This window comes from Dipteris shenzhenensis, chromosome 8 (assembly GCF_047967505.1).
Source record: "Dipteris shenzhenensis isolate YYH24624 ecotype China chromosome 8, Dip_SZ_1.0, whole genome shotgun sequence".
In the NCBI taxonomy this organism is placed as follows: domain Eukaryota; kingdom Viridiplantae; phylum Streptophyta; class Polypodiopsida; order Gleicheniales; family Dipteridaceae; genus Dipteris; species Dipteris shenzhenensis.
The window spans coordinates 38273956-38301943 of NC_141603.1; the positions used below are offsets into that span (position 1 = coordinate 38273956).

The window sequence follows — 27988 nt, forward strand, 5'->3', positions numbered from 1 at the left end:
GAAGTGGATTTGTCGACGAGGTTCAAAAGTGAGTGATACTTGTGTAAAAATGTGTGCGTGATGTGACGAGCGTGTAGAGTGAAAAATAAATTCATTTTCTTTTTTGGAGTGCCCTCAAATTCTTCCTAGATCAAGAGATACAGTTTGATCTAGGTGGAGGGGCAAAAGGAGTGCAAATGTGCTCAATGATGATGTGGCAGTCAGGGGGTCACATGCAGTGATTGTGCCTGTGCCTGTGGAGCCCTATGCTGAGGTGTCAGGTAGGTGCACATGCAAGGTGCAAAGTGTGCCTACAAAGGGGTCAAAGTGCTTGGTAGGGTATAGTGCCATGTGGTAGTGTGATCATGAGGCACTGTTGACTAGACAAGGTGACATGGTAGTTGACTAGTTAACCTTGATGACATGGCACTTTGACTTAGTCAACAGATGATGTGGCAATTGAGGTCAACTTGATGATGTAGATGCTCACTGGAGTGATGACATGGCAAATGTTGAGTTCAACAATGGTGACATGGCATGCCACCATGGTAGATGGGGTGATGACGTGGTGCCTACATGGCCACTACTGACATGGCATGCTTATCCAATCTACCACGTGGCATATTCTAAGCCAAGCTTTTGGTGTGTGGTGACCCTAGAGGATAGGGTAAGGTGCCCACCACGTGTCAATTGTAGGTCTACCAGAATCTTCAAGATTTTGATAGAATCTCACAGATTCCGTGGTCTTCTTCGTTGAGGTCGTGGGGCTTGTTGGATCCCATTGGCTTTGGAGAAGCAAGCTTTGGTGCCAGTTCATTGTGGAGGCCGGTCTTTCTACTGTATAGAAGGCCTTTGAGGTAGAGCAGGAGCGTGGCGCTGCTTCATGAACATCTACAGATCGATGTTTGGAGCAAGAGGTCACAAGCACACTTAGAGTCCGTTGATGGAGCAGCCCGTTGGCTAGAGATAGTTGGTTAATCTCTACATAGTCATTAACTCACCTTTTTCAGTCATCTACACACAATCTCACAAGGTTTGTTGTAGATCTGCATCGAAGCAATGGATGGTGCAGCCGTCGAATATGTAACACTAGACCAAGATCAGGGCGTTTCTCTATCTTTGTGGTTGTACAAGCCAGTATATTCACCAACAAGGGATCTGACTATAATTTTAGTGCATCAATATTCTGTTCTAGTTTGATGCCAAGCACTTCTCAAAGGAGATAGTTGATGGAGCCGCCTTGGAGTTGAAGGAGCCTTGGCATGCATGGGAGTCAAAGGCTCATCGGCCATGCTACTGTGGAGTCGGTTGCGATGGAGAGAGCCATTTTGTGTGGATCTCTACTCATGGAGCTTGAAGAAGCGGCTCGGTGCTAGGTCATAGAGGCGTCCGTCACATCGCTATGGAGAGAGGTGGCTGAGGGGGCCATTGTGCATTGAGGTGGCTAGGTCATGGTGGTTGTGTTGCATGAAGATCGTTGGAGCTGTGATCAACTATTGTTGGAGCTAGCTTTGCCTGCATTGATGGAGTCAATGTTGTAAGCGCTAAGCCGTATGGACATGCTACTGGAGTCGTTGAGGAGAGGGCCTTCGTTGATGGAGGGCCTTCATTGTAGTCCCATGAGCATTCGTTTGGTAGGTTGGAGATGCTGTAGATACGGTTGCCTTCCTTTGCTTGTTGTGAAGCTTGTAGGTGCAGTACTTTTTGGCTGCAATTGTAGAAAGGATCATTGAGGCTAGATGGAGCTCTCAAGACTCCTTTCCCTCAAGAGTCTCAAGAATGCAATGAAGAGAACCTCTCTCTCTCTCTAGCCCAACATAAATCTCTCAAGCAAGAATAAGAGAATTATTTCTCTCTTACATGTAAACTCTCAATGGATGACAATAGACAGAATCTTTCTCTCAATGAACATAAATTTTCTATGAAAGTGGACGGAAATTTCTCTCATCAATGGAATGAAAGAATGAAAACACTCGATCGCTCAATCTCTCAATCACTCAATCTATCTCACAAAGATGGCACCTCAACGGAAGGCAAAACCACACTCTGATACCATGACAAAATATGAAGAGGGGAGAGGAGAAGAGTGGAGATGAGGAGAGAGGGCATAGCTAGAGAGCACACCACAAAATGACTAACTATACATTAGATTTAGCTAAAAATGTAGAATATATACAAACCCATTTAGGGTTAGGGTTAGGGAATCTAACCCTTTCCTTTATAGCACTCTATATGTGTTAGTGCTATGCACATGTAATCACATTATGTTGAGCGTGGTCTCTGTCCCTTCAGACTTGGATAATTTCAATTTACTAGACTATAGAAGTGGCATCTTATCAAGAGTGGATGAGTTTATCAGTATCGAGAAAACAAAAGATTTCAGAAGCGATGATATGACTGTGGAAAGCTTTGAAACTGCTTCATGGTTTGGGACCCATTCCCTTTTCATACAATTAGGATACAATGTATTGTTATCCTGGTTCTCCTTTCTGCCCTTTGGCTCATACCATACCATTGTAAATGTTGTAGGTCTCCCCTGGTCATCCATGCTCACATCCACCACTTTTATAACCCAAAATTCACATTCTCATGTTCATCATCCGATGGTCGAACTGCAACAAAACAATAGACTTCTGTATCTACTTGTGGCATAAACACTCTCTTCTTTGGTCCCAATATGGACGTGGGAGTAGCAATTTGAATTCATTTCTAAAGAGTCCACAAGCTGGGTGCAAGTCGTTACCAACATTTGGCCAAAATACAAGGCATTCTTCCTTAGCATCATCTTCTCAAATTTTCTCAAGGTCCTTTATCAATTGGTAGGTCTTGTTAATTATGATAACAGTGTGTTCCTTCCAAGAGGGCTTCCAATCAGAAAATGCTTCCTTGGTTGGGCATACACATTGTTTTCACACTTGAAAACAATGTGTTACATCAGATTGAAGTCTTCTATTTCACACTTGGATTTCTCACAGGATTCTTTTATAAAAGCACATTTTGGATACATTTCCTTTGCTCGGAATTGAAGTTAAGAGACTGTAAGGTTCTTCAAGTTCCCATGTTGTATCATGAGAATATTGTTGCCACTGCATCACTGTTTTTTCATCCTTTAAGAAAACGTGAAAGTAGTGTGGATTACTATCTGGAAATCAAGGACAAAGAAAACAAAGAAGCACATGGGGTATGATGTAGAAGAAAAAATAAGAATACCACAACCAACTATGTCGCACATAAATGAGTTTTTAAAGATGCTCGCTAAGGAAGAAGTAGAAGGAGATAGCGCAAATGAAGAATGCCCATGATAACACCATTCAAGCATCAATAAATACTAGAGATGACAGTGGTCAAACAGGAGTGAATGAAGATGGCACCCAAGCAACAAATGATAATGAATATGACCTTCAAATGAGCAAATGTCAAGATCATCCATTTGTACTTAAATCATTGTAAAGGCAAAATAAAATTATTGAAAAGGCTGTGATAGACTCCTTTGTACAAAGACTCATCTAGAGCAATATTTATTGTAAACATATGATAATGTAAAATTGCAAGCATAGCTATTGCTATTTTTTGGAGTACAAAAGAGTCTTCCATGTCTCTTCTCTATATAAACATTTTAATTTTTTAAATATTCTGAGTGCCATTGTTTTCTACATTGAATTTTAAGTGCATTTCATGGACTAATTATTAATTATTAATTTTCAAGTGTTTTTTCATGGATTTAAATTAATAACTCAAGAAATTTTTTTAATACATTAAATAGAATTCTTAAAAATTAAAAAAAATAAAACTAGGATTTAATAGTAGTTTTTGCATTATTAGTGCAACATTATATAGATATATTGTGAAATTTATCATATGGGAATGACAGTGCCAGAAAGTAAACTTTTGATTCTCAAATGATATTTTCATAAAGTAAACTTTTTCATTTGGGAAGGATTTTTAGGATTAGTCTAAATGTAGACATTGGAGTCCAAAATAAATGAAATGTGTGTTTAATATGAAAATAAAGGGGAACCATCCTATTTCCTAAAATCCTAAGTTTCAAGCCCATGTGGCAGTAAGCAAATATTTATCTTTGAGATTGCTCTAGAGTCTAAACCCAAAGAAAATGCATCATAAATACTTCACTAGTGCTTGTCCTTGTTAGATTTGTGTTTAAAACCTAAAGGTTGTCCAGTCCCTAGCTCTCTCGTAGCTCAATTTGACTTTTTGAGAATATAAGAGTAAGAAGAAGATTGAGTTATGTTAGATGCATAAGCATATTAGTCCTAGAGCGTTCAAACCCCATATAGCATGTGCATGCGAGGGTATTTAGATGTTGCTTATACCCCTTATGTATGCATCTTTTATGTAACCCCATAAGAAAATAAAACCCACTTCTATTGAATGCACATGCTATCTTGAGGCTATCTTACACATTGCATAGTGAACTCTCTAGGGTGTAAGCATGCATTGATAGGAATTGAAGGTTCAAAAAAAAAAAGAGGCATAGGGTGCTGGGCATACTACTCTTGAATATGGGTAAATGTAAAAAAAAGTAGCTTTTTGTGCTCATCTACATGGTAGATCACATGTAGGTCTTTGTCTCGCAATATGTCATTGAGACATCTCCCCCTTTTCTTCTCTTCTTCGTCTTATTGCACATCAATTCGAGATGTTGCCCACCCTCTCAACATTCTCTAAAAATATCTCTCATTGTCTCAATCATGAGTTGTAGCTTGCGGCCTTTCTTTGGGAAACTTTGTTTTCTAAGAGTGAAATGGACGAGCACATAAGAAGGTAACTTTTCTTGTTGCTATAGCCTGCCCCTAGTGAGGTAGTGCTAATAAAGATGAGATGGAGCAATGCTATAACTAAGGGTGTTTACAAACTCACTCACTCTCTCTCTCTCTCTCTCTCTCTCTCTCTGTGGATGGGCAAGATTGCCCGCCCACATTTAGTCCACAGGGGGGTAGATGCATTCACTTCACAATCGGCGAGCAAGGGGCAAACATAGCCTTTAAGGAAATCTTGTGGTAATGGGACCTTTTGTGTTTATTCACAAGAAGTTCTACATAGATTCCCCACATTATAACAATATTATAAGCTTGCTAGACTACGTCGAGGGGACTGTGAGCCCGCAACGCCCGCCATAGTCCTCTGGTCCCAGGGGCTGCCACACCTAGCTAGGTGCATGCTATGTGTGGTGCACTAGAAGCTCATGATGATGTTGAATACCACAAAAAAGAAAATGTCCACAAAAAAGTCATGCAAATGGCCAATGGGCGTTTGCGAGAAGGCGTGATGCAAAATGTTTGGTTTATACTACTACTAATAATAATAATTTGCACTGTTTTGTTTAAGTTCGGCGATTTTGACGGCTGCATCACCACCTTCGTCTCTTTCTCGATTCAAATCATCATCATTCAAATCGCCACCTTCACATCGCCAGGTACCAAACGCCGCCAATCCTTTCCGTTTACGTAACTTACAAGATCGCTCCGCCCACTTGTTTGCCGTAGCTCTCTTTTGGGCGTTTTTGTCTCTCCCCGTATATCATCTGCTCGTAACAAATGCGCTAGCCTTTGCATTTCGTGTTGCCTTTCGGGCCAGCAACTGTGTTTTGTTTAAAGCGTTCAATTCCATGAGTTATCTGTTCAAATGATGTATTCAATAAGCCCCGCACGATACTGAGAGTTCATTAAATTTCCGCATATAGAAACCGAACCTTTCTTACCTGCAATTTATCTCGTTAGATGTAAGCTTACGCTACATGCATATTTATGTAGTACAACCACAGCGACATAATATTTTGTTTGCTTTGTACTCCCCGAAAGTGGAAAACAAAAAAAATTCATGTTTACCATGTCCTTCAAAGATAGCAGAGTTGTCCTTTCAGATGCTGTCCTTTAGTGTCAAAGTAAGTGTCCGAAGGACGACACTGAAAATTTCCGAGGCAAAGCCACAACTCGTCCCTTGGCTTAAATATATTTGAACGCTATGTGGATCTTGGAAAAACAGTATGAGCCACTTGAATGTAGTCCTGACTACCACCCATTCTGTCAGACAACATACAACAAAAATCCTAGCGAGCTGTCAAAATCATGAACCCACAATAGTAAGAGCTTCACACGAAGGGAAGGTCTAGTGACGGAGTCAGCATGTCGGTCCAATAATATGCAAGGTTATTCCTCAGCTCTGATTTCCCTTCCCATTGAACATGGCATACGATCATATTTGCACTTAAATGTTGAGGTAAATGCATAAAGTGTTAAAGATTTGGATAAGCAGAATAAAAATTGAATAGCATTGTGTCTTGCACAACTGTCTCCATCAACCTGCTCTTGATGAACAGGATAAACGACAAGTCAAGCAGCGCATGCTGACATTGTCATTTAATGAGTATGGACCTTACCGCATCATGCATCACATCATGAAATTGATGACTTAGCAGACGATTAAGTGGCTTCAAATGCTATAAAAATCTAGAACGTCCATTGACGATAACGGCATAAATTGATACCTTATAAGACTGAACTGGAAGAAAACATGAACACTACTTACAATGTCCAACAAAAGAAATTGGGTATATTTCTTCATTGCAGAGGGCATGGATGATAAGTACAGCTTCTTACATTATATATATATATATATATGGAGTTTATACTTTAAGGTACTGTAGTAACCATATTTTGCCCATGCTTTCTCCCATGGGTTTGCTGATTGGCACTCCTTAATGCATTAGTCCATCTGCATCGTATCTTAATCCTGTCTTAATAAATGACTTGACAGACAGGTCGAATTCAAAGTCAAGCAGCCTAGGCTGAGAACAGTGCTAGGTCAGTATGGACCTTACTGCATCATGCATCACATCATCATTGTCCACCCACTAATGACTCTGCATGGAAAGTGAGCTCAAGGGCCATATCACACATGCATTTTACACTATCCAATGACAATATTCACATACAAATATAACTTCTAAGGCTTTGTCTAGGAGTAGAATTCGATTACTAGAGAAATTATGTCTTTGGGATAAATCTTGCAGCTGGGATTCATGTCCTGTTTGTAAAACCTAGGCCTCACCAAGGTTACTCATTTGAAATTTTTACTCCAATCAATCTAAGGTATTCCATATGCTTGACCTATTGGTGTGAATTTGGGCTACATCACCATGCGACAAGTCATAATTTTCCCATTCTACTCTTTCTTGGTGGCTACTTTATCAAATCCACACTTATTTCAACTCTCTTGTCCTCCTCACTTGGTATTAGAGGTAGGTTTTGTCTACATTCCTTATTCTTAGTTTGAAGACTCTGTTGTAAAGCACTCTTCTCAGATCACACATGCCTGCACAAGGTCCTAGGAGCACTTTTCACTCACCACCACCTTCATTCAGCAGCGTAGTTCAGCCATTGCACATCTGTCCTACCACTTTCGCCAGTGACACATACACCAAGGCAGCTTCAAGCTGATTGCTGTCAAGCTTCAAGATTCAAGTTGGTTCACAGTCCATCATGCATCCTGAGACATAAGTACTGCCGGTTTTCTGTTTTTTTCAGCATATTTACATTGTTACACACTTTTTTGTGTGGAAAGTATTTGCGTTTACACACACTCAAGGCAGTTTTTGACAGCTTTTCAGGTGCCTTTTATTGGCACATTTCCCAAGGCACTCAAAGCTTCTTTAGTAACTATACTTAACTATTTATTGCTGGTTTAATTCATTTTTGAGGGATGAGGTATATCAGAGAGAGAGAGAGAGAGAGAGAGAGAGAAGAGCGCGGTAGAGTGGGTGTGTGAACCAAATCCTTGAACTGCTGCAAGGATGCTAGAACCTCTCCTAGGGTTTTTTATTCATCTCGCTGTAGGTGAATTGTTCCTCAACCTGTGAGGCGTTGCTTGGGCAACCATCAAGGAGACTTGGTCCTAGATCTTCTTGTGCAGCCTCTATATGGGGCCTGGAGGCCTTTGCTTTGAACAACTCACCATAAAACAATGTAGTCAGCTCCAGGTCTTTAGGGGGGGGGGTTGCATCTGGCCCTTCTGTTACGTAGACAATAAAACTGCATACACCTAGACTTCCTTGTAGAGGGACCAATGCTTGACTCAACTGCCTGCTCCTACAATGCTACACTATGCCTTTGAATGGCCTCTTCTGTCCTCGACACCCGTTCAACCTAGGAAAGAAAATCCAGCATAGGAGAATAGGCAAAATTGACTTATTGATCTGATGACTTCTCTGAGCTAAGGAGGTCTCTCCTTCAATTGGTCTAGTAACAAATACAATTTTGCGGTACAAGAGAATAGTATATTTTACACAATATCATGGGCTGCTGCTAGAGATAGATCCTCTGGGATCATTTGCAGGATTTCTTCTTAACTATCACCCAGTATTTTTTTAAAAATCTAATCACCATTCATTATTGGCTGGCTCTTGAGTCAGCCATTTTTCCAACATAAATCTCCACCCTACTCAATGGAGGAGAACTCCAGGACACCTTAGGTGCAACCACAAAATGAGATAGACCAGTTATCAACAGGGGCTTGTTCTCTCTACTAGATTGCAAGGATGTTATTTTATTCAGAATGTAATATCACATTCTGTGTTTTGTTTTTCTTGATCATATGTATGTGTGGTTATCCCACTCAATCCTTAGTCACATGTCTTGCAATGCTTCTAGTAAGGACCTTTAGTCCCCGTCTTTGCACATTAGACCACATTTTTATAACGGGGCAAGGCAAATGCCTCGATGATTCTCCCTTCAGGCCAATTGAACCAGCCACATATTAACCTTGATAGGTCAAGATTTCTCTGCTAACTATAGCCATAGTCTCCCACGATATATGGGGGCAGATATGCAGTAGGTTAGGCCAAGATCCCTTGTTGGCCATGCCTACAGTCTTGAGATTCCCCAGAACTTCCCAATAGGCTGCATTATATATATAGATAGATATATATAGAGAGAGAGAGAGAGAGAGAGAGAGAGCAAGATCCAGACTAGCTTTGATACCAATTTGTCAGACTATGACTCCAGGGGCCGATATGTTTATGTCCATGCTGTGTACCCGTAAAGGGCTGCCTATTCCTCCCAGTTCCTATTCATTGAAAAGAGTCTCTAGGGATAATTGAGAGAGGGTATATTAACCATGAAATTCTATCAAACATTTTGTCACCATATGTATGTGGGATTATCCCACTCAACCCATTGACAATGAAAGGGATCTCAAAGAAATCAGATAAAACTTGAAAGAGACACAAGGATTAGAAGGAGACAGCTTCAATACATGTGACAGATTCTACTCATGGTTACAAGTGAGACGTCTCATAACTCTAGTCTTAAAAATAGAGACAACTTGAAAGAGACACCAAGATTAGAAGGAGACAACTTCAATACATGTGATAGATGCTACTCGTAGTTACAAGTGAGGCGGCTCATAATCTAGTCTTCTTCTTCACTCTTGTTTCTCCCTCATCTACTCTATCTCATTCCCTTTGCAACTGTCATCCCTTTCTATGTATCTCCCACCATTTTTCCATTGTCACCTCGCCACCCTATGTGTTCTATCCTTATCTCATCTGCTATCACCATGTTCTTCTTTGCTCATAAGTGGCATCAACCTTGTTTTCTTACCTATTGGTTGAGGGGTTCTAATCTTCTATTGTGGATTGGTGGAGCAGTGGCCTCTGTCATATTTTCCAATAATGTCATGTTCTTATCTTAGTGAGCTTTGGAGGCAGTGACGAACTCCTTTAGCCAGGGTCCTTGTGTAATCTTTGGTGCATATTCCTCAACCTCATCTCAATGTCTTGCTCCACCGTTGCCTTGGTCAACCGTCTGTGGCTGCCATGGCTGTTCTAGTGTTACCATGATTGATGTGCATCCTTATACAGGGGCTAATTATCACATAGGATAATGATCTCATTTTGCCATGCCTTGATAGAATATCACACACTTAGCTCTAGTAGCCTTTGGGCATAGTACAATACCAAATCTTAGACTTGTTCGTGGATAGCATGTGTGCTAGCGAATTGGAATCCACAACACCCAATAATGAGAATTATAAGAGCAAGGCTAGCTTTCAAGTCAACCTGCATTGTCAAATCTAATATGGATCTTATTCCTTAAGATCCTTCAGACTCAGTCTCTCTTGCAGTTGATTGTTGAGGTATCATTTCAAAAACTCTGTGCACTTAAATTCAACAACAATCAGTTCAATCTAGCAGGGCTAGTTGGAAGGCCGATTTTTGGGTCAAGCTTTGAAAGTGAAGCTGTCTAATATTCCTTGGTTCCATAATTGACCCAAGTGGGTTAGGAATCTTATCCAATCCAAATCTCCTAGAGGATCTAAGATTTATAAAGAGGATACTAATTCTTTACATGATTTTTCTTAGAAAACAAGATGGATATCCGAGTGGCGTTAGAAGAAGAAATTCAAAGACAGCATAACATCTTACAATATATGGTAAAGAACATGGATCAATGTTCTAGAAAATTAATCTCCTCACAAAGAAAAATGGAAGATCTTCAACAAACTTTAGATATGATGATACGGCATTGTCACACTCAATTGCAAGAACACGAGGAAGCAATAAGCAGGTTACAATCACACAATGGCATTCAAATGGAGATGAATAGTCAACAATCATCATGTGGAGAAGCAGTATCAGGATTCGAGGAAAGTTCAAGGTCCATAGAGCAAGAGGAAGAGAAGCCGCGAAGGAAAAGGATGACAGCTGCAGAATACAGGAAATGGATGACAAAACGACTTCGACGCTCTACAGTCCTTAATAATTCAAATTCTAAAAAGCCCAAGGACATAGTTTAGGTAGTTTAAAATATAGAAGTAATAAAAATCTAAAGAACACCAAGTTTGTTTTTGGAGGATTTCCGTTATTTAGGATGAATTATCTAAGTGAAATACACAAGTTATTTGGATAAAATTTTGTTTACAGGATAAGTTATCTACATTCCAATTTAAGAAGCTTGACAGTCATATTGATGGCAATCCTATAGTACTCTTTAGGAAGATTTTGAAATGCTTCTTTGTTTATATTATTGAGAGAGGTTTGGAAAGTTGTCATAGAAATTATTTGTGTGAAAATTATGAATTCTGACAGTTGTATTGATGGCATTCCTATGGGAACTTATAGAAGATTTTGGAATCTTACTTTGTTCTTGTTATTGTAAGAAAATCTAGAGTTGAAGAAGCTCAGCAGCCATGTTGATGGCATTCCTATGAGATGGGAATATTATTTACTCATAGTACTTCAAAATTTTTGTAATTGTAGAGGCTATTAAATTGTGTTAAACAAGAAACCTAATGAATCTCCACTTTCTTTTGGAAAAGTTTTATATAGATTCTTGGACAAGCTCTCCAAGATGGTTTAATTTAAGTGATTGTTGTCTTTAAAAGTGGGAGAGTTAAAGCCCTATCCTCACGTGTGGTCCACTACTCCTAGTTTTGTTACAGAAGTATGTATAGCTAAAGGTATTTGACAATGCTTAGATTAAAAAAGGATTGAATCGCTAGGAATCTTAGCATCACTAAGAGTTATTCACCAATGAGACAATGGAGTGGCATGGCCACCGGTTGAGCACATGGCTTTTGTTTTCTGGGATACATTCTAATGGTTTCTATCTAGTCGAGAAAACAATCGTACCACCCTAGGGTAAGTCTCTTTTAATTTCCTTGAATATTTTCCAAAGATAGGTACGATTGCAATATAAATGGGTTGAAAATACTCCATTTGGACTTCCACCACTAGACAGGCATCATAGGTAGAAAAGAAAAACATGGGATCTTGTTGTCGAATAAAATCACACATGAGGTGACCGTGGTGTAAGTGAAGGACACCTCCGCCTATAAAACTAATGTGAATTGAAGGAAAGTTCAAGACTCCCAATTTCATCCTTCTAGCCTATTAATAAAAAGACTACAGCAACAATCATATGTAGGTTTTCTATGGTTTATCACTTATAGGACTATTGAAGGAAACTTTAAGAGTTCGAATTTCAGCCTTCTAGCCTATATATACTAATAAAAAGACAACAACAACAGTAGGATTTTTTATGGTTTGTCACTTGGAAGACTATTGAAATTGGGACATTAATTTCTTTTGCATTATTTTCCAAAGTTGAGGAAATTCTGTAATATGCTAGGGATTGGAATAGCTGAAGAAAAGTTGGAGCTTTTCTTTGTGTTTTGAAATTGAAGAGTGTAATATTGTATGATGGTTTACGTGATGGAGGAGAGATACAACCAAAAAGTAGATTTGTGTATCCAAGGAGTAGACATGTGGACCCACATATCTTAGGGGAGGACCAAGGAGCAGAGTAGGAAGGGCATCGTAATGGCAAAAGGGTGGCAAGGGGAAGATGGGAGGAAGGAAAGAGGCCAGAATGAGTGGGGATCCAATGTTGATAACTTAAGCTACTAACCAGACCACTGACCCTATAGCTAACTAAGCCACTAACTGACCTGCAGACTGACCAGTGCAAGACTCCATTGGAAGGTTGTATCTCTCTACCAAAAAGTTGAATAAATGTGCCATAAAAAGGGAAGTTGTACATCATGGATAATTTACAACCTTGTCGGCTCTAGTCCTTGTATCCGTGCTGGGAACTGATCTGAATTGTCCACATGATCTTGCACGCCTCAAACTATTGAATCATAACTTCCCAACCTCGAATCAAGGGGCTCCACAAAGCAAAACCAATCGTCTTGATGAGAGCTATAGACGGCACATGGAATCTAGGATCACCTGAACATTGTGATTCTCTCCTACGCAAAAAATAGGCTTGGGTATGATGGATCCAGAGATGTAGAGCAGGGCCATGTTTGGGAAGTTCATTGTCGGGGATCTATGTCCAGGCTTTACGACTTGGAAGCTCTTGCTACGGTAGGGGCTTCCAAGAAACATGCCCTACGTAGGTGGATAGTGGCAGCAGTCTCATCGGTGGGTCTTCACTGAGGCCCCTCTCATAGGAAAGGGGTCACCACTGATGCAAAGCTTGATGAGAGTGTGGTACCGTCTCTTAGACAGCCACACATCTAGGCCAGCCCCTAGGGAAAGAGATGAGCTCAAGTGGCAGCCTCTAATTTGGTGTCTAGACGTCCGAGCAGAAGGCGTGTATGTTAGGGCAGCACACACACATTGGGTGGCCTCAGTGGGACAATCGTCTGTCAAGATCCCTAGGGGCATGGAGTTGGCTCCTCCACAGCCTGAGGAGAGGTTGGGCATGCTCACCCACTAAGAGGAGCCATCAGCAAGATTCAAGAGATCGAGGAGGCCATCCCAATGACATAATGGAAGGGTCTTGGTAGGACCCTAGATGCCATAGATCCCCCTTGCTGGTTTGGATATTTCTCCAGGACAGGAGTCCCACTTAGAGTCTTCTACCTGCATCAAGATCACGATGAGCCCTACTAGTCTTCCTCTGTAGTCCACACACATGCAAAATGACCCACCCTTTCTCTGAACTAGCAGCATAGGAGAGCAAAAGGTGAAGAACTGGGTCTAATGAGCCCTTTAGAAAGTAGATATTGTAGCTGGGTTATAATTTCTTCTGTCAGGGCTGCATTCATCCTGTAAGGTGGCAGGTTTGGAGGTATACTCCCTGGTACAAGTCTGATGGTGTGATCATCTAGACGCTCAGGCAACAATTCTCCTAGAATGGTCTCTGAGAAGCAATTCTTGAAAGACTCCAAAAGCTGGAAATTTTCTTTGTCGGACAGACTAAATTCAATTTTTGCATTATTTTAAATTTATCTCTTATAAAAATCATATATGTAGAAATAGAATAATTCCTTGATTTTGCAATTGAAGCATTTGATAGAACAGGAATAGTCTCCCCTTTTCTTTTGGCAATAAACTGAAGCTCCTTGTTTCTAAACCTTCTCTTTTCCATTCATCTTCCCAAGTCCCACTTTCTTGAACTTAAGAAGTACAAAATGACCTTCTTGGAGATCCATCTCCCTTCTTTGCTTATCTGCTTCCCTTTTGCGCTTTTCTGAGGATCATGGGTGTCTGAACCTGAGGAAAAGTTGTCTCAAGGTCTTCGGGGTACTGATCAGTTGCAAAAATCTCATCCTTGGTCATGAGAAAGGGTGGTAAAATCACCTTTCCATAAAGCACTTCAAATTGAGCTTTTCGTGGGGAACTATGGATGGTTTTTCTGTAAGCAAACTCCACTAAAGGAAGCTACTTTCCCTACTCAGCTTTTTGTTGAGACACATAGAATTTCAGGAGATCTAACATTGTGGAATTTGCAATCTCACTTTGACCGTCTAACTGGGGGTGAAAAGATTAAGAAATCCAACTTTGTCCCCATGTTGTCAAATAAAGATCTCCAAAACAAGCTGGTCATCCAGGGGTCTTGGTCACTTGCTATTGATTTGGGAAGCCCATGGTCCATGAAGATCTATGCCATTTTGCCATGTGATCCGTTTTGATGGTCTTCTTGGCACACACGCACACACGTCTATGTATGTATGTATGAGTAGATGCATATATACATATTTATAAAAGCCCAGCAAACTGAATTGCCACAGGAAGCCATAGGACCCATGAGACGTCACAATTCAGAGGGAAGATCTGTTGACTTTGGAGTGCTCTACCATCTAGCTGCTCAGCCACCCTTGGATAAGGATGAGCACCCACCAAGGCAGGAGAGGCTGAGAAAAAGCAGCCCGTCAATGGAGAGAAGGTGGCGATCCAACCAACCAGCGCAGAAGGAGTTCACAAGGGATAGACTGCAATAGGAGGAGGAGGAGATGCCGTTGTGGGGACATACCAGTATTTGAGTAGTAGATTGAGTGTTGTGATTGAGTGGGAGAAGTAGGTAAGAGCTATGGGATTACCTCATTGTTATCCTTTTTTTGACATATTGAAATTCTTTTCTTGGCGTTTGGTCTTCCTTCTGTCCGAGTCTTGTCTACCCTATTGTCTTGTATTTCTATGATGAATGTGTGGTTCCTTTCCGCTTAGCTTTAGGCAGACTGGTTCCTGCTTTATTGTCAGCAGACAGGTGTGGTCTTGTATTTCTATGATGAATGTGTGGTTCCATCCCGCTTAGCTTTAGGCAGACTGGTTCCTGCTTTATTGTCGGCAGACAGGTGTGGTCTCTAGGTGCACAAAGCCTCTCAAGCAATTGGTCCAAGGATGGCAGTATTATTTCCTTGAGCTACACCCCACTATATCAACTCTCTCCTTTGTGCCTCTACATGCATATCAAACCCCTGTTCTACAAATAATCCACTTGAGTTAAGTAAATTTTATTCCTCTCACAGTATTTTGTACATGTAAGACATGGACTATCTGCTAATCTTTTCCCAAAGACATTGGAGAAGTATTTTGTATGACTGTTAAAAATTTTAAGAAACATCACATCACCAGTTCTAATGCATAATACAAGGGCATGTGACTTATCAGCACTCTCTTGGTACTGGAAGCACTCAAGGTTATAGCCAAAGTGTTTGTACCTTTTTCGGTTGAAACTGATTTTAACTTTTGTTTCTTGTGATGTATACAAGCTGGAAATGCAAAAATCCAAAATGATGTTTTCAAAATATGCAGGAATCATAGTTCCTTTCAATTGAATAGAAATGGGATCAAATATTGGAAAGCAGAGAAAATTGAATGGTCCATCCCGGATTGAACTGAAGATGGTCAATGCAATGAAGCAAAGAGGAGCTTCCAGAAAAAGCTCTATAAAAGCATTCAACAGCATTATCATGAAATTTCCAAAAATCGATGCTACCTTTGAGAATGTTAGGGCTTCATTCAAAAAGTTTGGTAAGCATAGATAGACATATGTCTGTTTTTATAGCAGCAGGCCTTGTCCAGTTTATTTGTATCTCTTCCATAATTTGAAAAGCATCTTGTGAAGAGACATGCTAACAAACATGGGCGACTAAGCTGCCAAGGTGGCTTCTAGTTGATTAACTTTACTTCAAAAGCCTGACAAGAAGATACTTTTAAGGCATCTTGGGGTTTCTCTTATTAGTGCCGAGTGCATTATATTATTGTTGTAACTTCATGTAATGATGTCATCCCTGATGCACTCAGTTTACATAATAGAAGGTTAGTGGGGGTTGGAGAGAGAGAAATAAGTCATGCACGTAAAATGAATACAAACGAGGTCAAATAACTACGAGGAGAAAACTTGGACAACAATGAAAATCATGTGAGAGTTCTCTAAATTCTAGGAAAACAATAGAAAAGATTATCATCATGATACATAGATAAGTAGAGAGTTGTCATTGGCTAGCTATCATTCATACTCTCAGAGGCAGATGGGATAGACTCCAGGGAGACTCAGATCGCATGAGGCGCCAGAGAGAGGCTTTTATCAGTACATGGGAGTAAGGCCGTTTCCTTCATTTGACAGATGTATATATGGCACTATAAACCACCCCAGTGGCTATTTGTTCAGCCCTTTGTACGAGGTAATCCCCCATAGAGTGGCCTGCCAAAGGGGGTATCCTTGTATTTTTATATTGTACCCTTCATTGGGGAGTTATGTTTTTCTTGGTGTCCGTGTTACTAAGGACTTAATTAATAGAATGTTCTTTTCTCTGGAAACATGAGAATCGTCATGTCCCCAACTTCAGCCCATATAACACCATGTTTTTCTTTTGTGATATTCTTTCACATAAATGAAGATGTTGAGTCACCACCCGCCAAGAAAATGGACTTCTATTAAGTACGACCAACAGATTTAAAAATCAAGGATAAGATCCTATAAGAGCCTCATACAAAATCTTGCAAAGGCTTCTTTCATGTGCTTTCAATTCAGTAGATATCAAAGCATGAGTAATTCAGGCTAGTCCTCTAGACATGCTTATACCTTGGGGTTTGACCTCTCCTTACACCTTGGGGTTTGACCTCGTACAAGAGGACAAGAAGACCACCTCTTTGGTTATCACTCTTGGCCCTAGACATGTCAGAGAAAGTGTTTTTCAGTTGATTGACTTGGATGAGGTCTTGCAGCTAGACCTAGACATTGGCATGCATATTGCTTCAGACTTTCAAGCTTCCCTCCTCATTGCAAATCCAGAAACGACTGATAGGGATAGCGTATGCTTGGCGTCTAGCAAGCAAGCATTTTTTGTGAAACAAGAATGACCATCTAACTTGGAATTCAAGACTGCTTTACGTGCGTGCGCTCTGTTTTTTTTTTTATAAAAGGACTTCTATTAAGTATGAAAGAAACCCCAAGATTAAAGCTCAAGGAAAAACTACATCATGGAAGCGATGAGAAACAAATCAACCGGAGTGGGTAAACAATTGCTCATCACAAAGTGCTAGAAAAACACCAAGGTTGAGGCTAAAAGATACATCCGTGATATTTGGTATGTCCCAGTTTTGAAAAAGAATTTAATTTCAGTTCCTTCTATTGCCCGTGGTCAGCACATGCGTGTTGAGTTTCAAGATGATCAATGTAGGATCAAGGATCCCAAGAAAGGGTATGAAATTGTGGCAGCAGGTACTTATGAGCAAGGGCTATACGAGCTTGATGCTCAGCCCTATGTTCAGCATGCTTTGCCTGTCTCATTTGCTTCTCCAAGTGATTTATGGCATGCCAAGTTTGGTCATATTCATCATAGAGGATTGGCCTACTTGTACAACAATGAAATGGTTCATGGAATGCCAAAACTACAGCAACCAGCCAATGAAGTTTGTGAAGGGTGTGTTCTTGGCAAATTGCACCGCCTTCCTTTCAAGAAGGATGGCTCAGGTTCAATGAAAGCAACTAGAGTTTTGCAGATAGTACACAGTGATGTATGCAGTCCCATGAATGTGACAATCCATAGAGGGGCAAAGTATTGTGTTACCTTCATTGATGACTATTCTAGATTCACATGGCTCTTCCTCATGAAGGCTGAATCTGAATTGTTTTATGGGTTCAAAGAGTTCAAGGCCTTGGCTGAGAACCAAACCAGTTCAAGAATACAAACATTTTGTTCAGACAATGGGGGAGAGTACACGTCAAATGCTTTTTTTTTTTCCAAGAAAATTACTTCATTAAGTATGAACGAAAACCACGAGAGCAAGCTCAAATGCGGGAGTACATCATGCAATGCATGAGGAAAAACAGCTCAGAGTGAGCTAATAAAGAACCAAGGCGGAGGCTGAAAATGCCATCTCAACCCTAAAGGAAACTCAGAGAAGAAAGGAGATCCCCTCCAAACTCTGAAAAAAGTAACTCTCCTGGCAACTCTTCTCTCGGTGCCCCTCATCAATCCATTCCCACCCCCCTAGGTCCCATTGCAAGAACCTAATAGGGAAACCACCATATAGCCAGAGTCTCCAAGACCCCAACACAAGGAGAATAGGATCAGGGTCAAGATACCACTGTGAATCCCTGCCCCACTCCATGAATCCTGCAATCTTGATAGGCTGAAACGCAACCTCCAAAAGAATATCATTAGGAGATCTGATAAGTCTACCTCTCGACTAAACATCAAAGACAAGGGTATCCTCATGTGCATCCTGCAATGCAATGACCTGTAATGGAATTCCCGTCCCTAAGAACGCTCCCCACCAAGTGGACTTTGTTAAGCGGCATGTCATGTGTGTCAATCCACTCTGGCGGAATGGCTGCCTGTATCTCGTCAAATGCTTTTGAAGGGTATTTGAAGGAAAAAGGGATCGAGCATCACAAGACAGTGCCATACACACCACATCACAATCCTATTGCAAAAAGAAAGAATAGGACACTTTTGGAAATGACAAGATGCATGCTGAAATTCAAGAAAATGTCAAAGGCATTTTGGGGAGAGGCCATAACTACAGCCACATACATACATAATAGATGCCCTACCAAAGCATTGGTCAATGTGGCACGTTTTGAGAGGTTTTATGGCTATAAGCCAAAGGTTCATCATTTCACAGTGTTTGGCACAGTTGCTTATGCTTTGACTCCACCTCAGCATAGATCAAAGCTTAATGACAAAGGCATCAAATGCATTTTTGTTGGATATAGTACAAAAAGTAAGGGCTTTAGGCTCTATTATCCAGAAACAAGGAAAATCATAATCAGCAGAGATGTTGTGGTATTAGAGCAAATAGACTAAGTCCTAGTCTATCCTACACAACCATAGCATTGTATGTGTCTACAAATCCCCCCTCAATGATATGGCTAAAATACTCTGGAATAGTCTCAGAAGTACCTATGGTACCTAAAGTACCATGGTTACACCTAAAGTACCTGACATGCCATAAATCACTCGGAGAAGCAAATGAGACAGCCAAAGCATGTTGGACATAGAGCAAGCACAAAAAGTGCTCATGGACAGGTCAACTTTGCATTGATTACCTACGTTATGGAAGCTGAGATTGAGCCTCAAAGTTTTAAGGATGCACATGGACATCCTTTATGGAAGAAGGCCATGGAATCTGAAATTAGGTCCATTGAAAAGAATGCCACATGGGATTTGGTTGATGCACCCATTGATAAAAATATTGTGGGCACCAAATGGATCTATAAGGTTAAGTAATCATTCAGATGGTATTGTGGAAATATATGAGGCCCGTCTTGTTGCCAAGGGGTATGCTCAAGAAGAGGGAATTGACTATGAGGATACTTTTGCTCCGGCTTTCAAGCATGCTCCTCTTGCACCCAGAGTCTCACAAACTTGTTGAAAGGTGAGAGGATTGCGACTTTTCATGCTCTATGGATTGAACGATGTATGGAAAGAAAAATAGGATTCTGGTACGGAAATCAAAGTAGTGGATACTGTTAGTAATCTACAGATGCTACCACATGGCAGCCAAGGAGCGCCGAGTGCGAGGGGTCCCAATCCCCTGCCTCCTAACCACACAAGCCTTCCCCACTACCCAAAAAGAACCGGCTAGGATAGTGGGGAGGGTCTCAAACCCTCTTTATATCCCAAGAATTCTGTAATCATCCCATGCTTATGGGATTTCTTCCCTTTATTTTCACGTGTCGTCACGCACATCATGCGCCCATTAATCAGCACCCACAAGGGGGTTCGGACCACACCAAGGCCCCATTGGCCTTCATTTCCAACACCCCCCCATGGGCCAAATACCACGAGTAAGCAAGTATTTAGACACCTCAAATTTGACCCCCCTACACAAGGTCATTCCATCACACATGGAATGCAAGGGCCCTTCAAAATCTGGCCATTCACAAGCCAGCAACACATGCGGACTGCACAGGCCATCACCCCTGTGTCAACCGCCTTGAAACCATGCCGAAGACCGCCACCTGTTCTGAACACACCTCTGGCCACAGAGTGACAGCCACCCACCACTTGCAGACAAAGCACAACGTGGGTCGTCACTCCCACGTGTGCGAAGTTATTGTTCAGTCGCCGCGCCAGAACTTTTTCAATCATCATCAAGTACACATAGTTGCGCGCAGCTGCCACGTGTCTATGCCACAGTCCACAGGCCATGCGCCTGCTCTGATACCACTTGTTAGAAATCTGCAGATGTTGCCACATGGCAGCCAAGGAGCGCCAAGTGCGAGGGGTCCCAATCCCCCGCCTCCTAGCCACGCAAGCCTTCCCCACTACCCAAAAAGAGCCGGCTGGGATAGTGGGGAGGGTCTCAAACCCTCTTTATATCCCAAGAATCCTGTAATCATCCCATGCTTATGGGATTTCTTCCCTTTATTTCCACGTGTCGTCACGCGCATCATGCGCCCATTAATCAGCACCCACAAGGGGGTTTGGACCACACCAAGGCCCCATTGGCCTTCATTTCCAACAGATACAAGATGTGCAGGTGGATTAACTTCATCTATGTTGAAGAGTTGCTCATGCAAATCTTGGATTTTTTGACATGGTCCTACATAAAATCCCCTTAGTCCATGTGCACCGAATCAAGCTCCCTATGGAAGAATGAGACTCTAGCCTCATTGCAAGCTTGATACATCGCTTCCAACATATCCAAACAGCATTCAAAGTCCGAGAGGACCAAATCTGTTCGAAACAGGTCCAAAACAGTAAAATGACAGCTCCAAAAGTCCAAAAACTGAAAAATACTCCCAAAAAGACCACAAAACATGTGAAGTATGTGAAAATAGGTTCAACCAGCCTTGGAACTGATGCTGCATATCCAAAACTGTCAAGACTTGCTTTAAAAACCCTATAGGAGGTCAAAAATCTGCAAAAGAACAGTTAGACCATCTTTGGCATAGAAAAAGAGCTTCAAGGTGTCCAAAAATGCAGTCGCCTGCTTGAAAACTTGATTCAAAAGGCTGTAACAGAGCTAGAAACCAAGTCGCCTGCTCTGAACAGCAAACACAGGTTCAAACAACAGAAAAATAGGCCTTGGAACTGATGCTGCATATCCAAAACTGTCAAGACTTGCTTTAAAAACCCTATAGGAGGTCAAAAATCTGCAAAAGAACAGTTAGACCTGCTTTGGCATAGAAAAAGAGCTTCAAGGTGTCCAAAAATGCAGTCGCCTGCTTGAAAACTTGATTCAAAAGGCTGTAACAGAGCTAGAAACCAAGTCGCCTGCTCTGAACAGCAAACACAGGTTCAAACAACAGAAAAATAGGTCGAACCAGCAAAGAAAATGGCTTCTGAGATAGAAAAACAGCTCCAAAATCGGGCACCCAACTTGGTGCGCTCTGTCAAGAGCCCAATCATCCACATAAAATCTATCAATACGGCTTCCAAATCGCCCACCCTGGTTTGTTTGCTCATGTTGGTGCAGGTCTAGAGGTTGTATCGCTCAGCTCATGAGACCTATCTGGAACTTTCTATGGAGCGGTTTAGATGGCACCTCAGATGTTGTAGCCAGGGTGGCTTGGGAGACCCTCATCCTCCCCACAGGAGAAGGAGGTCTCAATATTATTGACCCGAACTTGCAGTGTATGGCCTTGCTCTGCAAGTTCGTAGTACATGGATTGATGCTTGGACAAGAGCCCTGGAAAGATTTCTTCTCACGCAGCATTCAGTCTTGTACTCCATCTCATGGGGGAGATTGGATGGACAGCATCAGATGGATCTTTTCTTCAGCCCATCTCAAATCTACCCCTTCCCCTCTCATGGCTGCTATTTTAAAAGCTTGGGGCTGCTTCAGAAACACTCTTCGCAGAGTTCCACCCACCTCTCGTGAAGAAATTCACAAGCAGCCAGTCATGTGGAATGAATCAACATGAGCTTCAGCCAAGATCTCTGCCTGCAACTGAGCCACCATTTTTTGTTCTTTTTTATAGCCTCTTTTGCACTCCATTTTCTCCTCTTTCCACCCGCTTCTACTGCTCCAAACCCCCCCGCCATTTCTATGATTCTGCATGCTGCCCACGCAGCTCTAGCTCCAACTCAGCTTTAGCTTTAGCTGCTGCTGCTGCCCACGCAGCTCTAGCTCCACGCTGCCCACGTTGCTGCTGCTGCCCACGCTGCACTTTCTGTCCACGCTGCCTCTTCCTTCTCTGCCCTCGCCAGCACCTCAGCCCACCACATGATCTACAAGCACTGCTTCTGCCCATGTTGCATGAGCTACTTCCTGCTCGGCACTGTTTAGCACCCCGTGCCTTTGCTCGAGACTGTTCCAACTCTGCCCACAGGAAGATTTGGAGCTGCTCTTACCCTTGGTCACTCTCTTCTACTTCAACATTGGTGTATTACCTCGAGCTTGATGTAGACCACTCTCCATCAACAAGTGATTTCTCCTACCTTGCTTCTCCGATTGGCGCCTGAGGTACTACACATTGATTGACTCCCGATTGGTCGTGGTACTTGAGGCCTCTACATCGACTTTTGGGTGACTCTCACTCCGAGACGTTGAAATTCATGCGGTGATCGCTCCGCGAGTTGTTCCCATGGACTTCATCGACACTTTCTTTAGGGGGCATTCTTCCCGAAATTCACCCATATATCAGGAAGAATATGCACACATGTGCAATAACTTTGCAGAGGACATCTCTTTTACAAAGAGGTTTTTTTAAATCTTTTCTATGGCTTGATGCACTTGGGTTCTCTGCCCTGAGTAGTTCCCAAAAAATTGATGTATTGAATTTTGGTTTCATTGAGTCTAAAGGTCCTCTGTCTTGGATAGTCCTCCTAACAATGATGTATTGGTTTTTTTTTTTTGTGGCTTCCTAACATGTCCTGTTATGAAGCCAAGGGGGGATGTACTGTGGGAGCCATATGTATCAGCTTTGATAGGTCTATTTGTTTATCAGGCCTGGCTTGAGAGTTCCAGGATGTTAGTGTATTGGTCTCCTAGACCTCTGATTTGGTCATGCATCCATGCATGATGAGCCTTTGAGCCATGCTAGATGAGTTTTCTATGTTATGCTTACTAGCCTCTGAGCCAAGCTCACTTGCCTCTGAGATTGTGTGGGAACCATGTCTAGTTCTAGACCTTCAGTGCACAGTTTGATTACCGTCATTGTCATGTTCTGTTCTTGGTTCCATTCCAGTAGTCTCATCTTGTCTTCATGGGGGGGTGTTGGAATATGAAGCCAAAGTGAGTCAAAAAATGAGTGTACTAGGTGTCTAGGGGGTGTTTTATAGTCTAGTGAGTCCTAGACATGCCACGTGTCATATTGGGAGATATCCCATTGTGACTTTCTAGAGTCTAGAGACTCACACTATATAGTGTTGTACTTGTCTTGAGTCTTTTTATATCAGTCAACATCAAGCTTTATAAGTTATATCATGTGAGTATTTTGGTTATCATTGCCTAGCACTTGTTCTTTCATTTGCTTTCCATTTTGCCTTTCCATTATGCTTTCCATATTTCCATTCCGTTCCTAGTTAGCTTAGCATTCTCCTACTGCCATGTCTCTTCAGGGCATTCCGTTACAGATTATTGCACTGTAGGATGCACATGAGGATACCCTAGTCTTTGATGTTCAGTCGGGAAACAGACTTACCAGATCTTCTGATGATATTCTTTTGGAGGTTGCCTTTCAACCTATCAGGATTGCAGGTTTCATGGAGTGGGACAGGGATTCATAGTGGTATCTTGACCCCGATCCTCTTCTCCTTGCGCCAAGGTCTTGGAGACTCTGGTTATATGGTGGTTCCTCTATTAGGTTCTTGTAGTGGGACCCAGGGGAGTGGCAGTGGATTGATGAGAGGCACCGAGAGAAGAGCTTCCCCTTCTTTCGCTATACAGTCAGAAATGCCCGTAGATTCCAGCTTAGCATTAGTGGTTGGAGGTCCTCCAGAATGCCTCATTGGGATAGTTTTTAGATTTTCGCAGTTGTGCGGAAAAACTTTTGGCGTAGGCTTTGGAAATCCCTCAAGAATAGAAAGATCACTCTTTTCTTTTGGCTCTCTATTCATGGAGGGATTGCAGTGAACTTGTGGAGATCCAGGTTCGGGGCTGACCCTACTTGTCCTTGTTGCCACATTGCAGTTGAGTCAGTACAGCATTGCCTTTGGGAGTGCAGGATTTTCAGTATCTTTCATACAACACCTTTCTACATGACCTGGGGTTTAGTAGCTTGGTTATTTCTTACTGGCCCTCAGGTGTTTTTCTAGGGACATGATCCAGATCCAGCTCTCATTATACGGCGACACTCAATGGAGTCTTGTTCCCTCCAGGATGTTCCCTTCACTCCTTTCAGAGCTGCTCATGCCTCAGACAGGTGAGGACGATCTAGAAACGTGTTGCTAGGATTTTCAGTATCTTTCATACAACACCTTTCTACATGACCTGGGGTTCAGTAGCTTGGTTATTTCTTACTGGCCCTCAGGTGTTTTTCTAGGGACATGATCCAGATCTAGCTCTCATTATACGGCGACACTCAATGGAGTCTTGTTCCCTCCAGGATGTTCCCTTCACTCCTTTCAGAGCTGCTCATGCCTCAGTAGACACGCCTTGGGAGATTCTGGCTAGCATTGCAGCTTGGCATATTTGGAGAGCCAAGTGTACAGAGGAGATGGAGGGTATCTAGGTTCACCCTTCCCAGGCTATGGCCAGTATTTGCACCGACACAGTATACACTCTAATGGCCATATGGGCGAGCATGCAGGGATCCTCCAGAGCAGCCATTGCCAAGAGAGTTACTTTTTTCAAAGTTTGGAGAGGATCTCCTTTCTTCTCTGAGTCTCCCTCAGGGTTGAGGTGGCATTTTAAGCCTCCGCCTTGGTTTTTTATTAGCTTCTTTTGAGCTGTTTATTCCTCATGCATTGCATGATGTATTCCCGCATTTGAGCTTGCTCTCGCGGTTTTCATTCATACTTAATGAAGCAATTTTCTTGCCAAAAAAAAAAAAAATCAAGCACATAGTAGCAGATGCTGATTCTCAGTCTGAAAACAGGTTGAATTGCACCAAAGCTGCTTTAAAATCATTCTAGAAATTCCTTCTGGTCAGTTCACCTTGCCCTGGATAGCTCCTGAATGTAGCCTGCCCTCAAAACGAAATGGAGGCTGCAAGTTTTTGTGAGAATTGAAGGCTCTCGCCATAAAACAGCTCCACGGGTGTGGGGTGGGTGCTTGGAAGCAAGGGCAGTTGGCTCTGATACCAATGGAAGCGAGAGAACAAGAGAGAATGGAGATGAAGGAAGCTGAACTGAAATTGCAGCAACAACAATGAACTACAAATCTTCCTACCAATCACAATCGTAAGGGCATTGGCTGCCAAAACAGCCACGATCTAGCTTGGGGGGCTGATGGGATGAATATGAGGTGCATAAGGCAAGAATGGGGGAGAGCAAGTCCTAGAAGCAGGGGTGGTTGTCCCACCACTCTCATCAAGAGCAATTCTCTTAGACCACAGCTATATGCTTGTACAAGAACGTTGTGGCATTTTATTCTGTCAAATTGGGATAGAGTTGGGTCCAGATGATTGCACCCTAGTACTATGATAGTTCACCTGAACAAAATTACCTATTAATACTGCCTCTTGTTATTTTCAACTTTGTAGGTTGATCACGTTGTCTTGTGAAGATAAATATTAGCCTTTGTGTTGTCTGTTTATGCCATTTGAAATTTACTAAATCATACAGATCTTCTGGTGTTCTGCATAAAAGCAAATAAACATGTCTGTTTAAGAAACAGTTATTCTTATGTTATTGTACCAACATGTTATAAAATGAAATGGGAATATATCTGTGCATGTCATAGTTCCTTTGTGTAACTATAAATTATTTCTGGAACCCCTACAGAGCATCCAGGCACAATACATTGTAGGAAATCTGTCAATTTATTTTGTATAATTTCTCCATCAGTTATTCCTGAAACCACTGCAGACATTCCAGGCATAGTAGAATATAGAAAATTTGTATATTATCATCCACAAAATTTTAAGGAATTTCTAGTTGCACCTGTATACAGGGTGGTTAGGTTAACTATAGCACATGCAATCACAAGCTAATTTACTGTCTTCTGTTTGTAGATAAGGATGGTAGTGGAACTATTGATTTGGAGGAGCTGAAAGAATGCTTTCGGGAGCTAAAAGTGACATTTTCAGATGAAGAAGTAAAGGAATTCCATCAAGAGAGTGACATGGATTCAAGCAAAGGCATTGATTTCAAGGAGTTTATTGTTGTTCTTGCTCTCGTTTATCTGCTTGGAGAGCCTAATGAAGGAAGCTCAGTATCCATCATTGCATTTAGTGTGAAACAGTATAAAAATTGCAAGTATTTGATTTTTCTAGTGACAGTGGAGAATGCATTGCTAAGAATGCCCAAGTAATCCTTGACTGATTATCTACATTAGAGATCCAGAATTGGCTTACCACAACTGGAATCCACCTTTGACACTATAGTGGATGCCTACCTCTTTTTTGACAAAGATGGAGATGGATATGTCAGCAAGACAGAAATTATAACTGCCATGAATGAGTTCTCGTCAGGAAAGAGGACCACTGATCAAATTGGCATAAAAAGATTTGGTTTGTTGTTCACGCTGCATTTATTTTTTCAGTAGCTGACATATATGGCTGTGCAAATCTTCACCTTTTTTTGTAATATCAATAGATCTATACAGAAAGATGACTGTTTTTTTTTTAATGTTTTATCTTGAAATAGTTTTGTTGACCTTATCCCATATTCATTGCTGTGCAGAGGAAATGGACTGGGACAGGGATGGACTTATCACTTTTAAGGAATTTTTGTTTGCATTCACAAATTGGGTGGGCACCAAAAGTGACGAGGATGAAGACGACTAATGTAGCCTAATTTCACAAAAGGATCAAAAATCTATTTTTCCCGTTTGCACTAAGTAAAGTATTTTCTCAGGAATTTGAAGTTCGACACATTGAGAGTATAAGGGCAGACATGAAGTTTAAGTACTCCACAAGAACAGTTTGGAATTTACTAGCTTGACATGTGCTGTGAATGCTCAAAATAATGATATTTTGTAGTGTATGAAGAAATCTATACTCATTTATTTGGATTCAAGGGATACCCTCCTGATTGCATTGAGACAGTCACATGAGATGGCTCTGCCAGTTAGGCCACCCTGTCAAGGCTTGGTATCTCAGTTTGGATCACAAGAGTATCTTTCCTCGTGGATAATTTCACCCCTTAAACCTTGTTAATTTCAATTGTCACTTTTCTCTATACCTGATCAAATGCCTCTACCTTTACCAGCCATTGAATCTTTATCTCGAATTTTATGTTTATCTTAGTTTGCAATTTAGATTTTCCAGAATGGCCATCCTACAATTGCCAAGCATCTCAGTCTGGTTCACAAGAATTCTTGTGTTTCATGGATAAATTTTATTTTTCTAAAAGACTTATTAGTTAAAGTCCTTTTTTCATCCATACCTGTTATTGTGTGCTTCATCTTTTTGGTAGTGACAAAATTATAATCTCAAATTTATCATGTATCCTGTTAAGAAATCACATCTATGGAGCTGGGAAATGAAGAATTTCCTGCATAGAATGCTTGTTCAATCAATGGTCTTATATGAATGCCCAACTTGCACCTAGACTTTCCATAGAATTAGACAAAAATAGAAACAATTCACAAAAGGTTTCTCATAGGAGAGCAAGAGGTCAAAGTGCAAACCTTGTCATGCTAGCAGGGATAGGAATAATACCCCTCAAAGGGAAATCGCATTAGTACATAGCATCT

The 27988-nt window shown here is 41.5% G+C and overlaps 1 protein-coding gene across 1 annotated transcript; it reads left to right on the forward strand.

The window, feature by feature from the left end:
- The first annotated feature begins 5337 nt into the window (after positions 1-5337).
- LOC147899472 (putative calcium-binding protein CML21) lies at positions 5338-27098 on the forward strand. Its single transcript, XM_087378663.1, has 5 exons — positions 5338-5413; positions 15542-15760; positions 26304-26503; positions 26627-26801; positions 26974-27098. The coding sequence occupies exons 2-5, from the start codon at positions 15571-15573 to the stop codon at positions 27075-27077; spliced, it is 669 nt and encodes a 222-aa protein (XP_087234789.1). The 5' UTR covers positions 5338-5413; positions 15542-15570; the 3' UTR covers positions 27078-27098.
- The last annotated feature ends 890 nt before the right edge of the window (positions 27099-27988 follow it).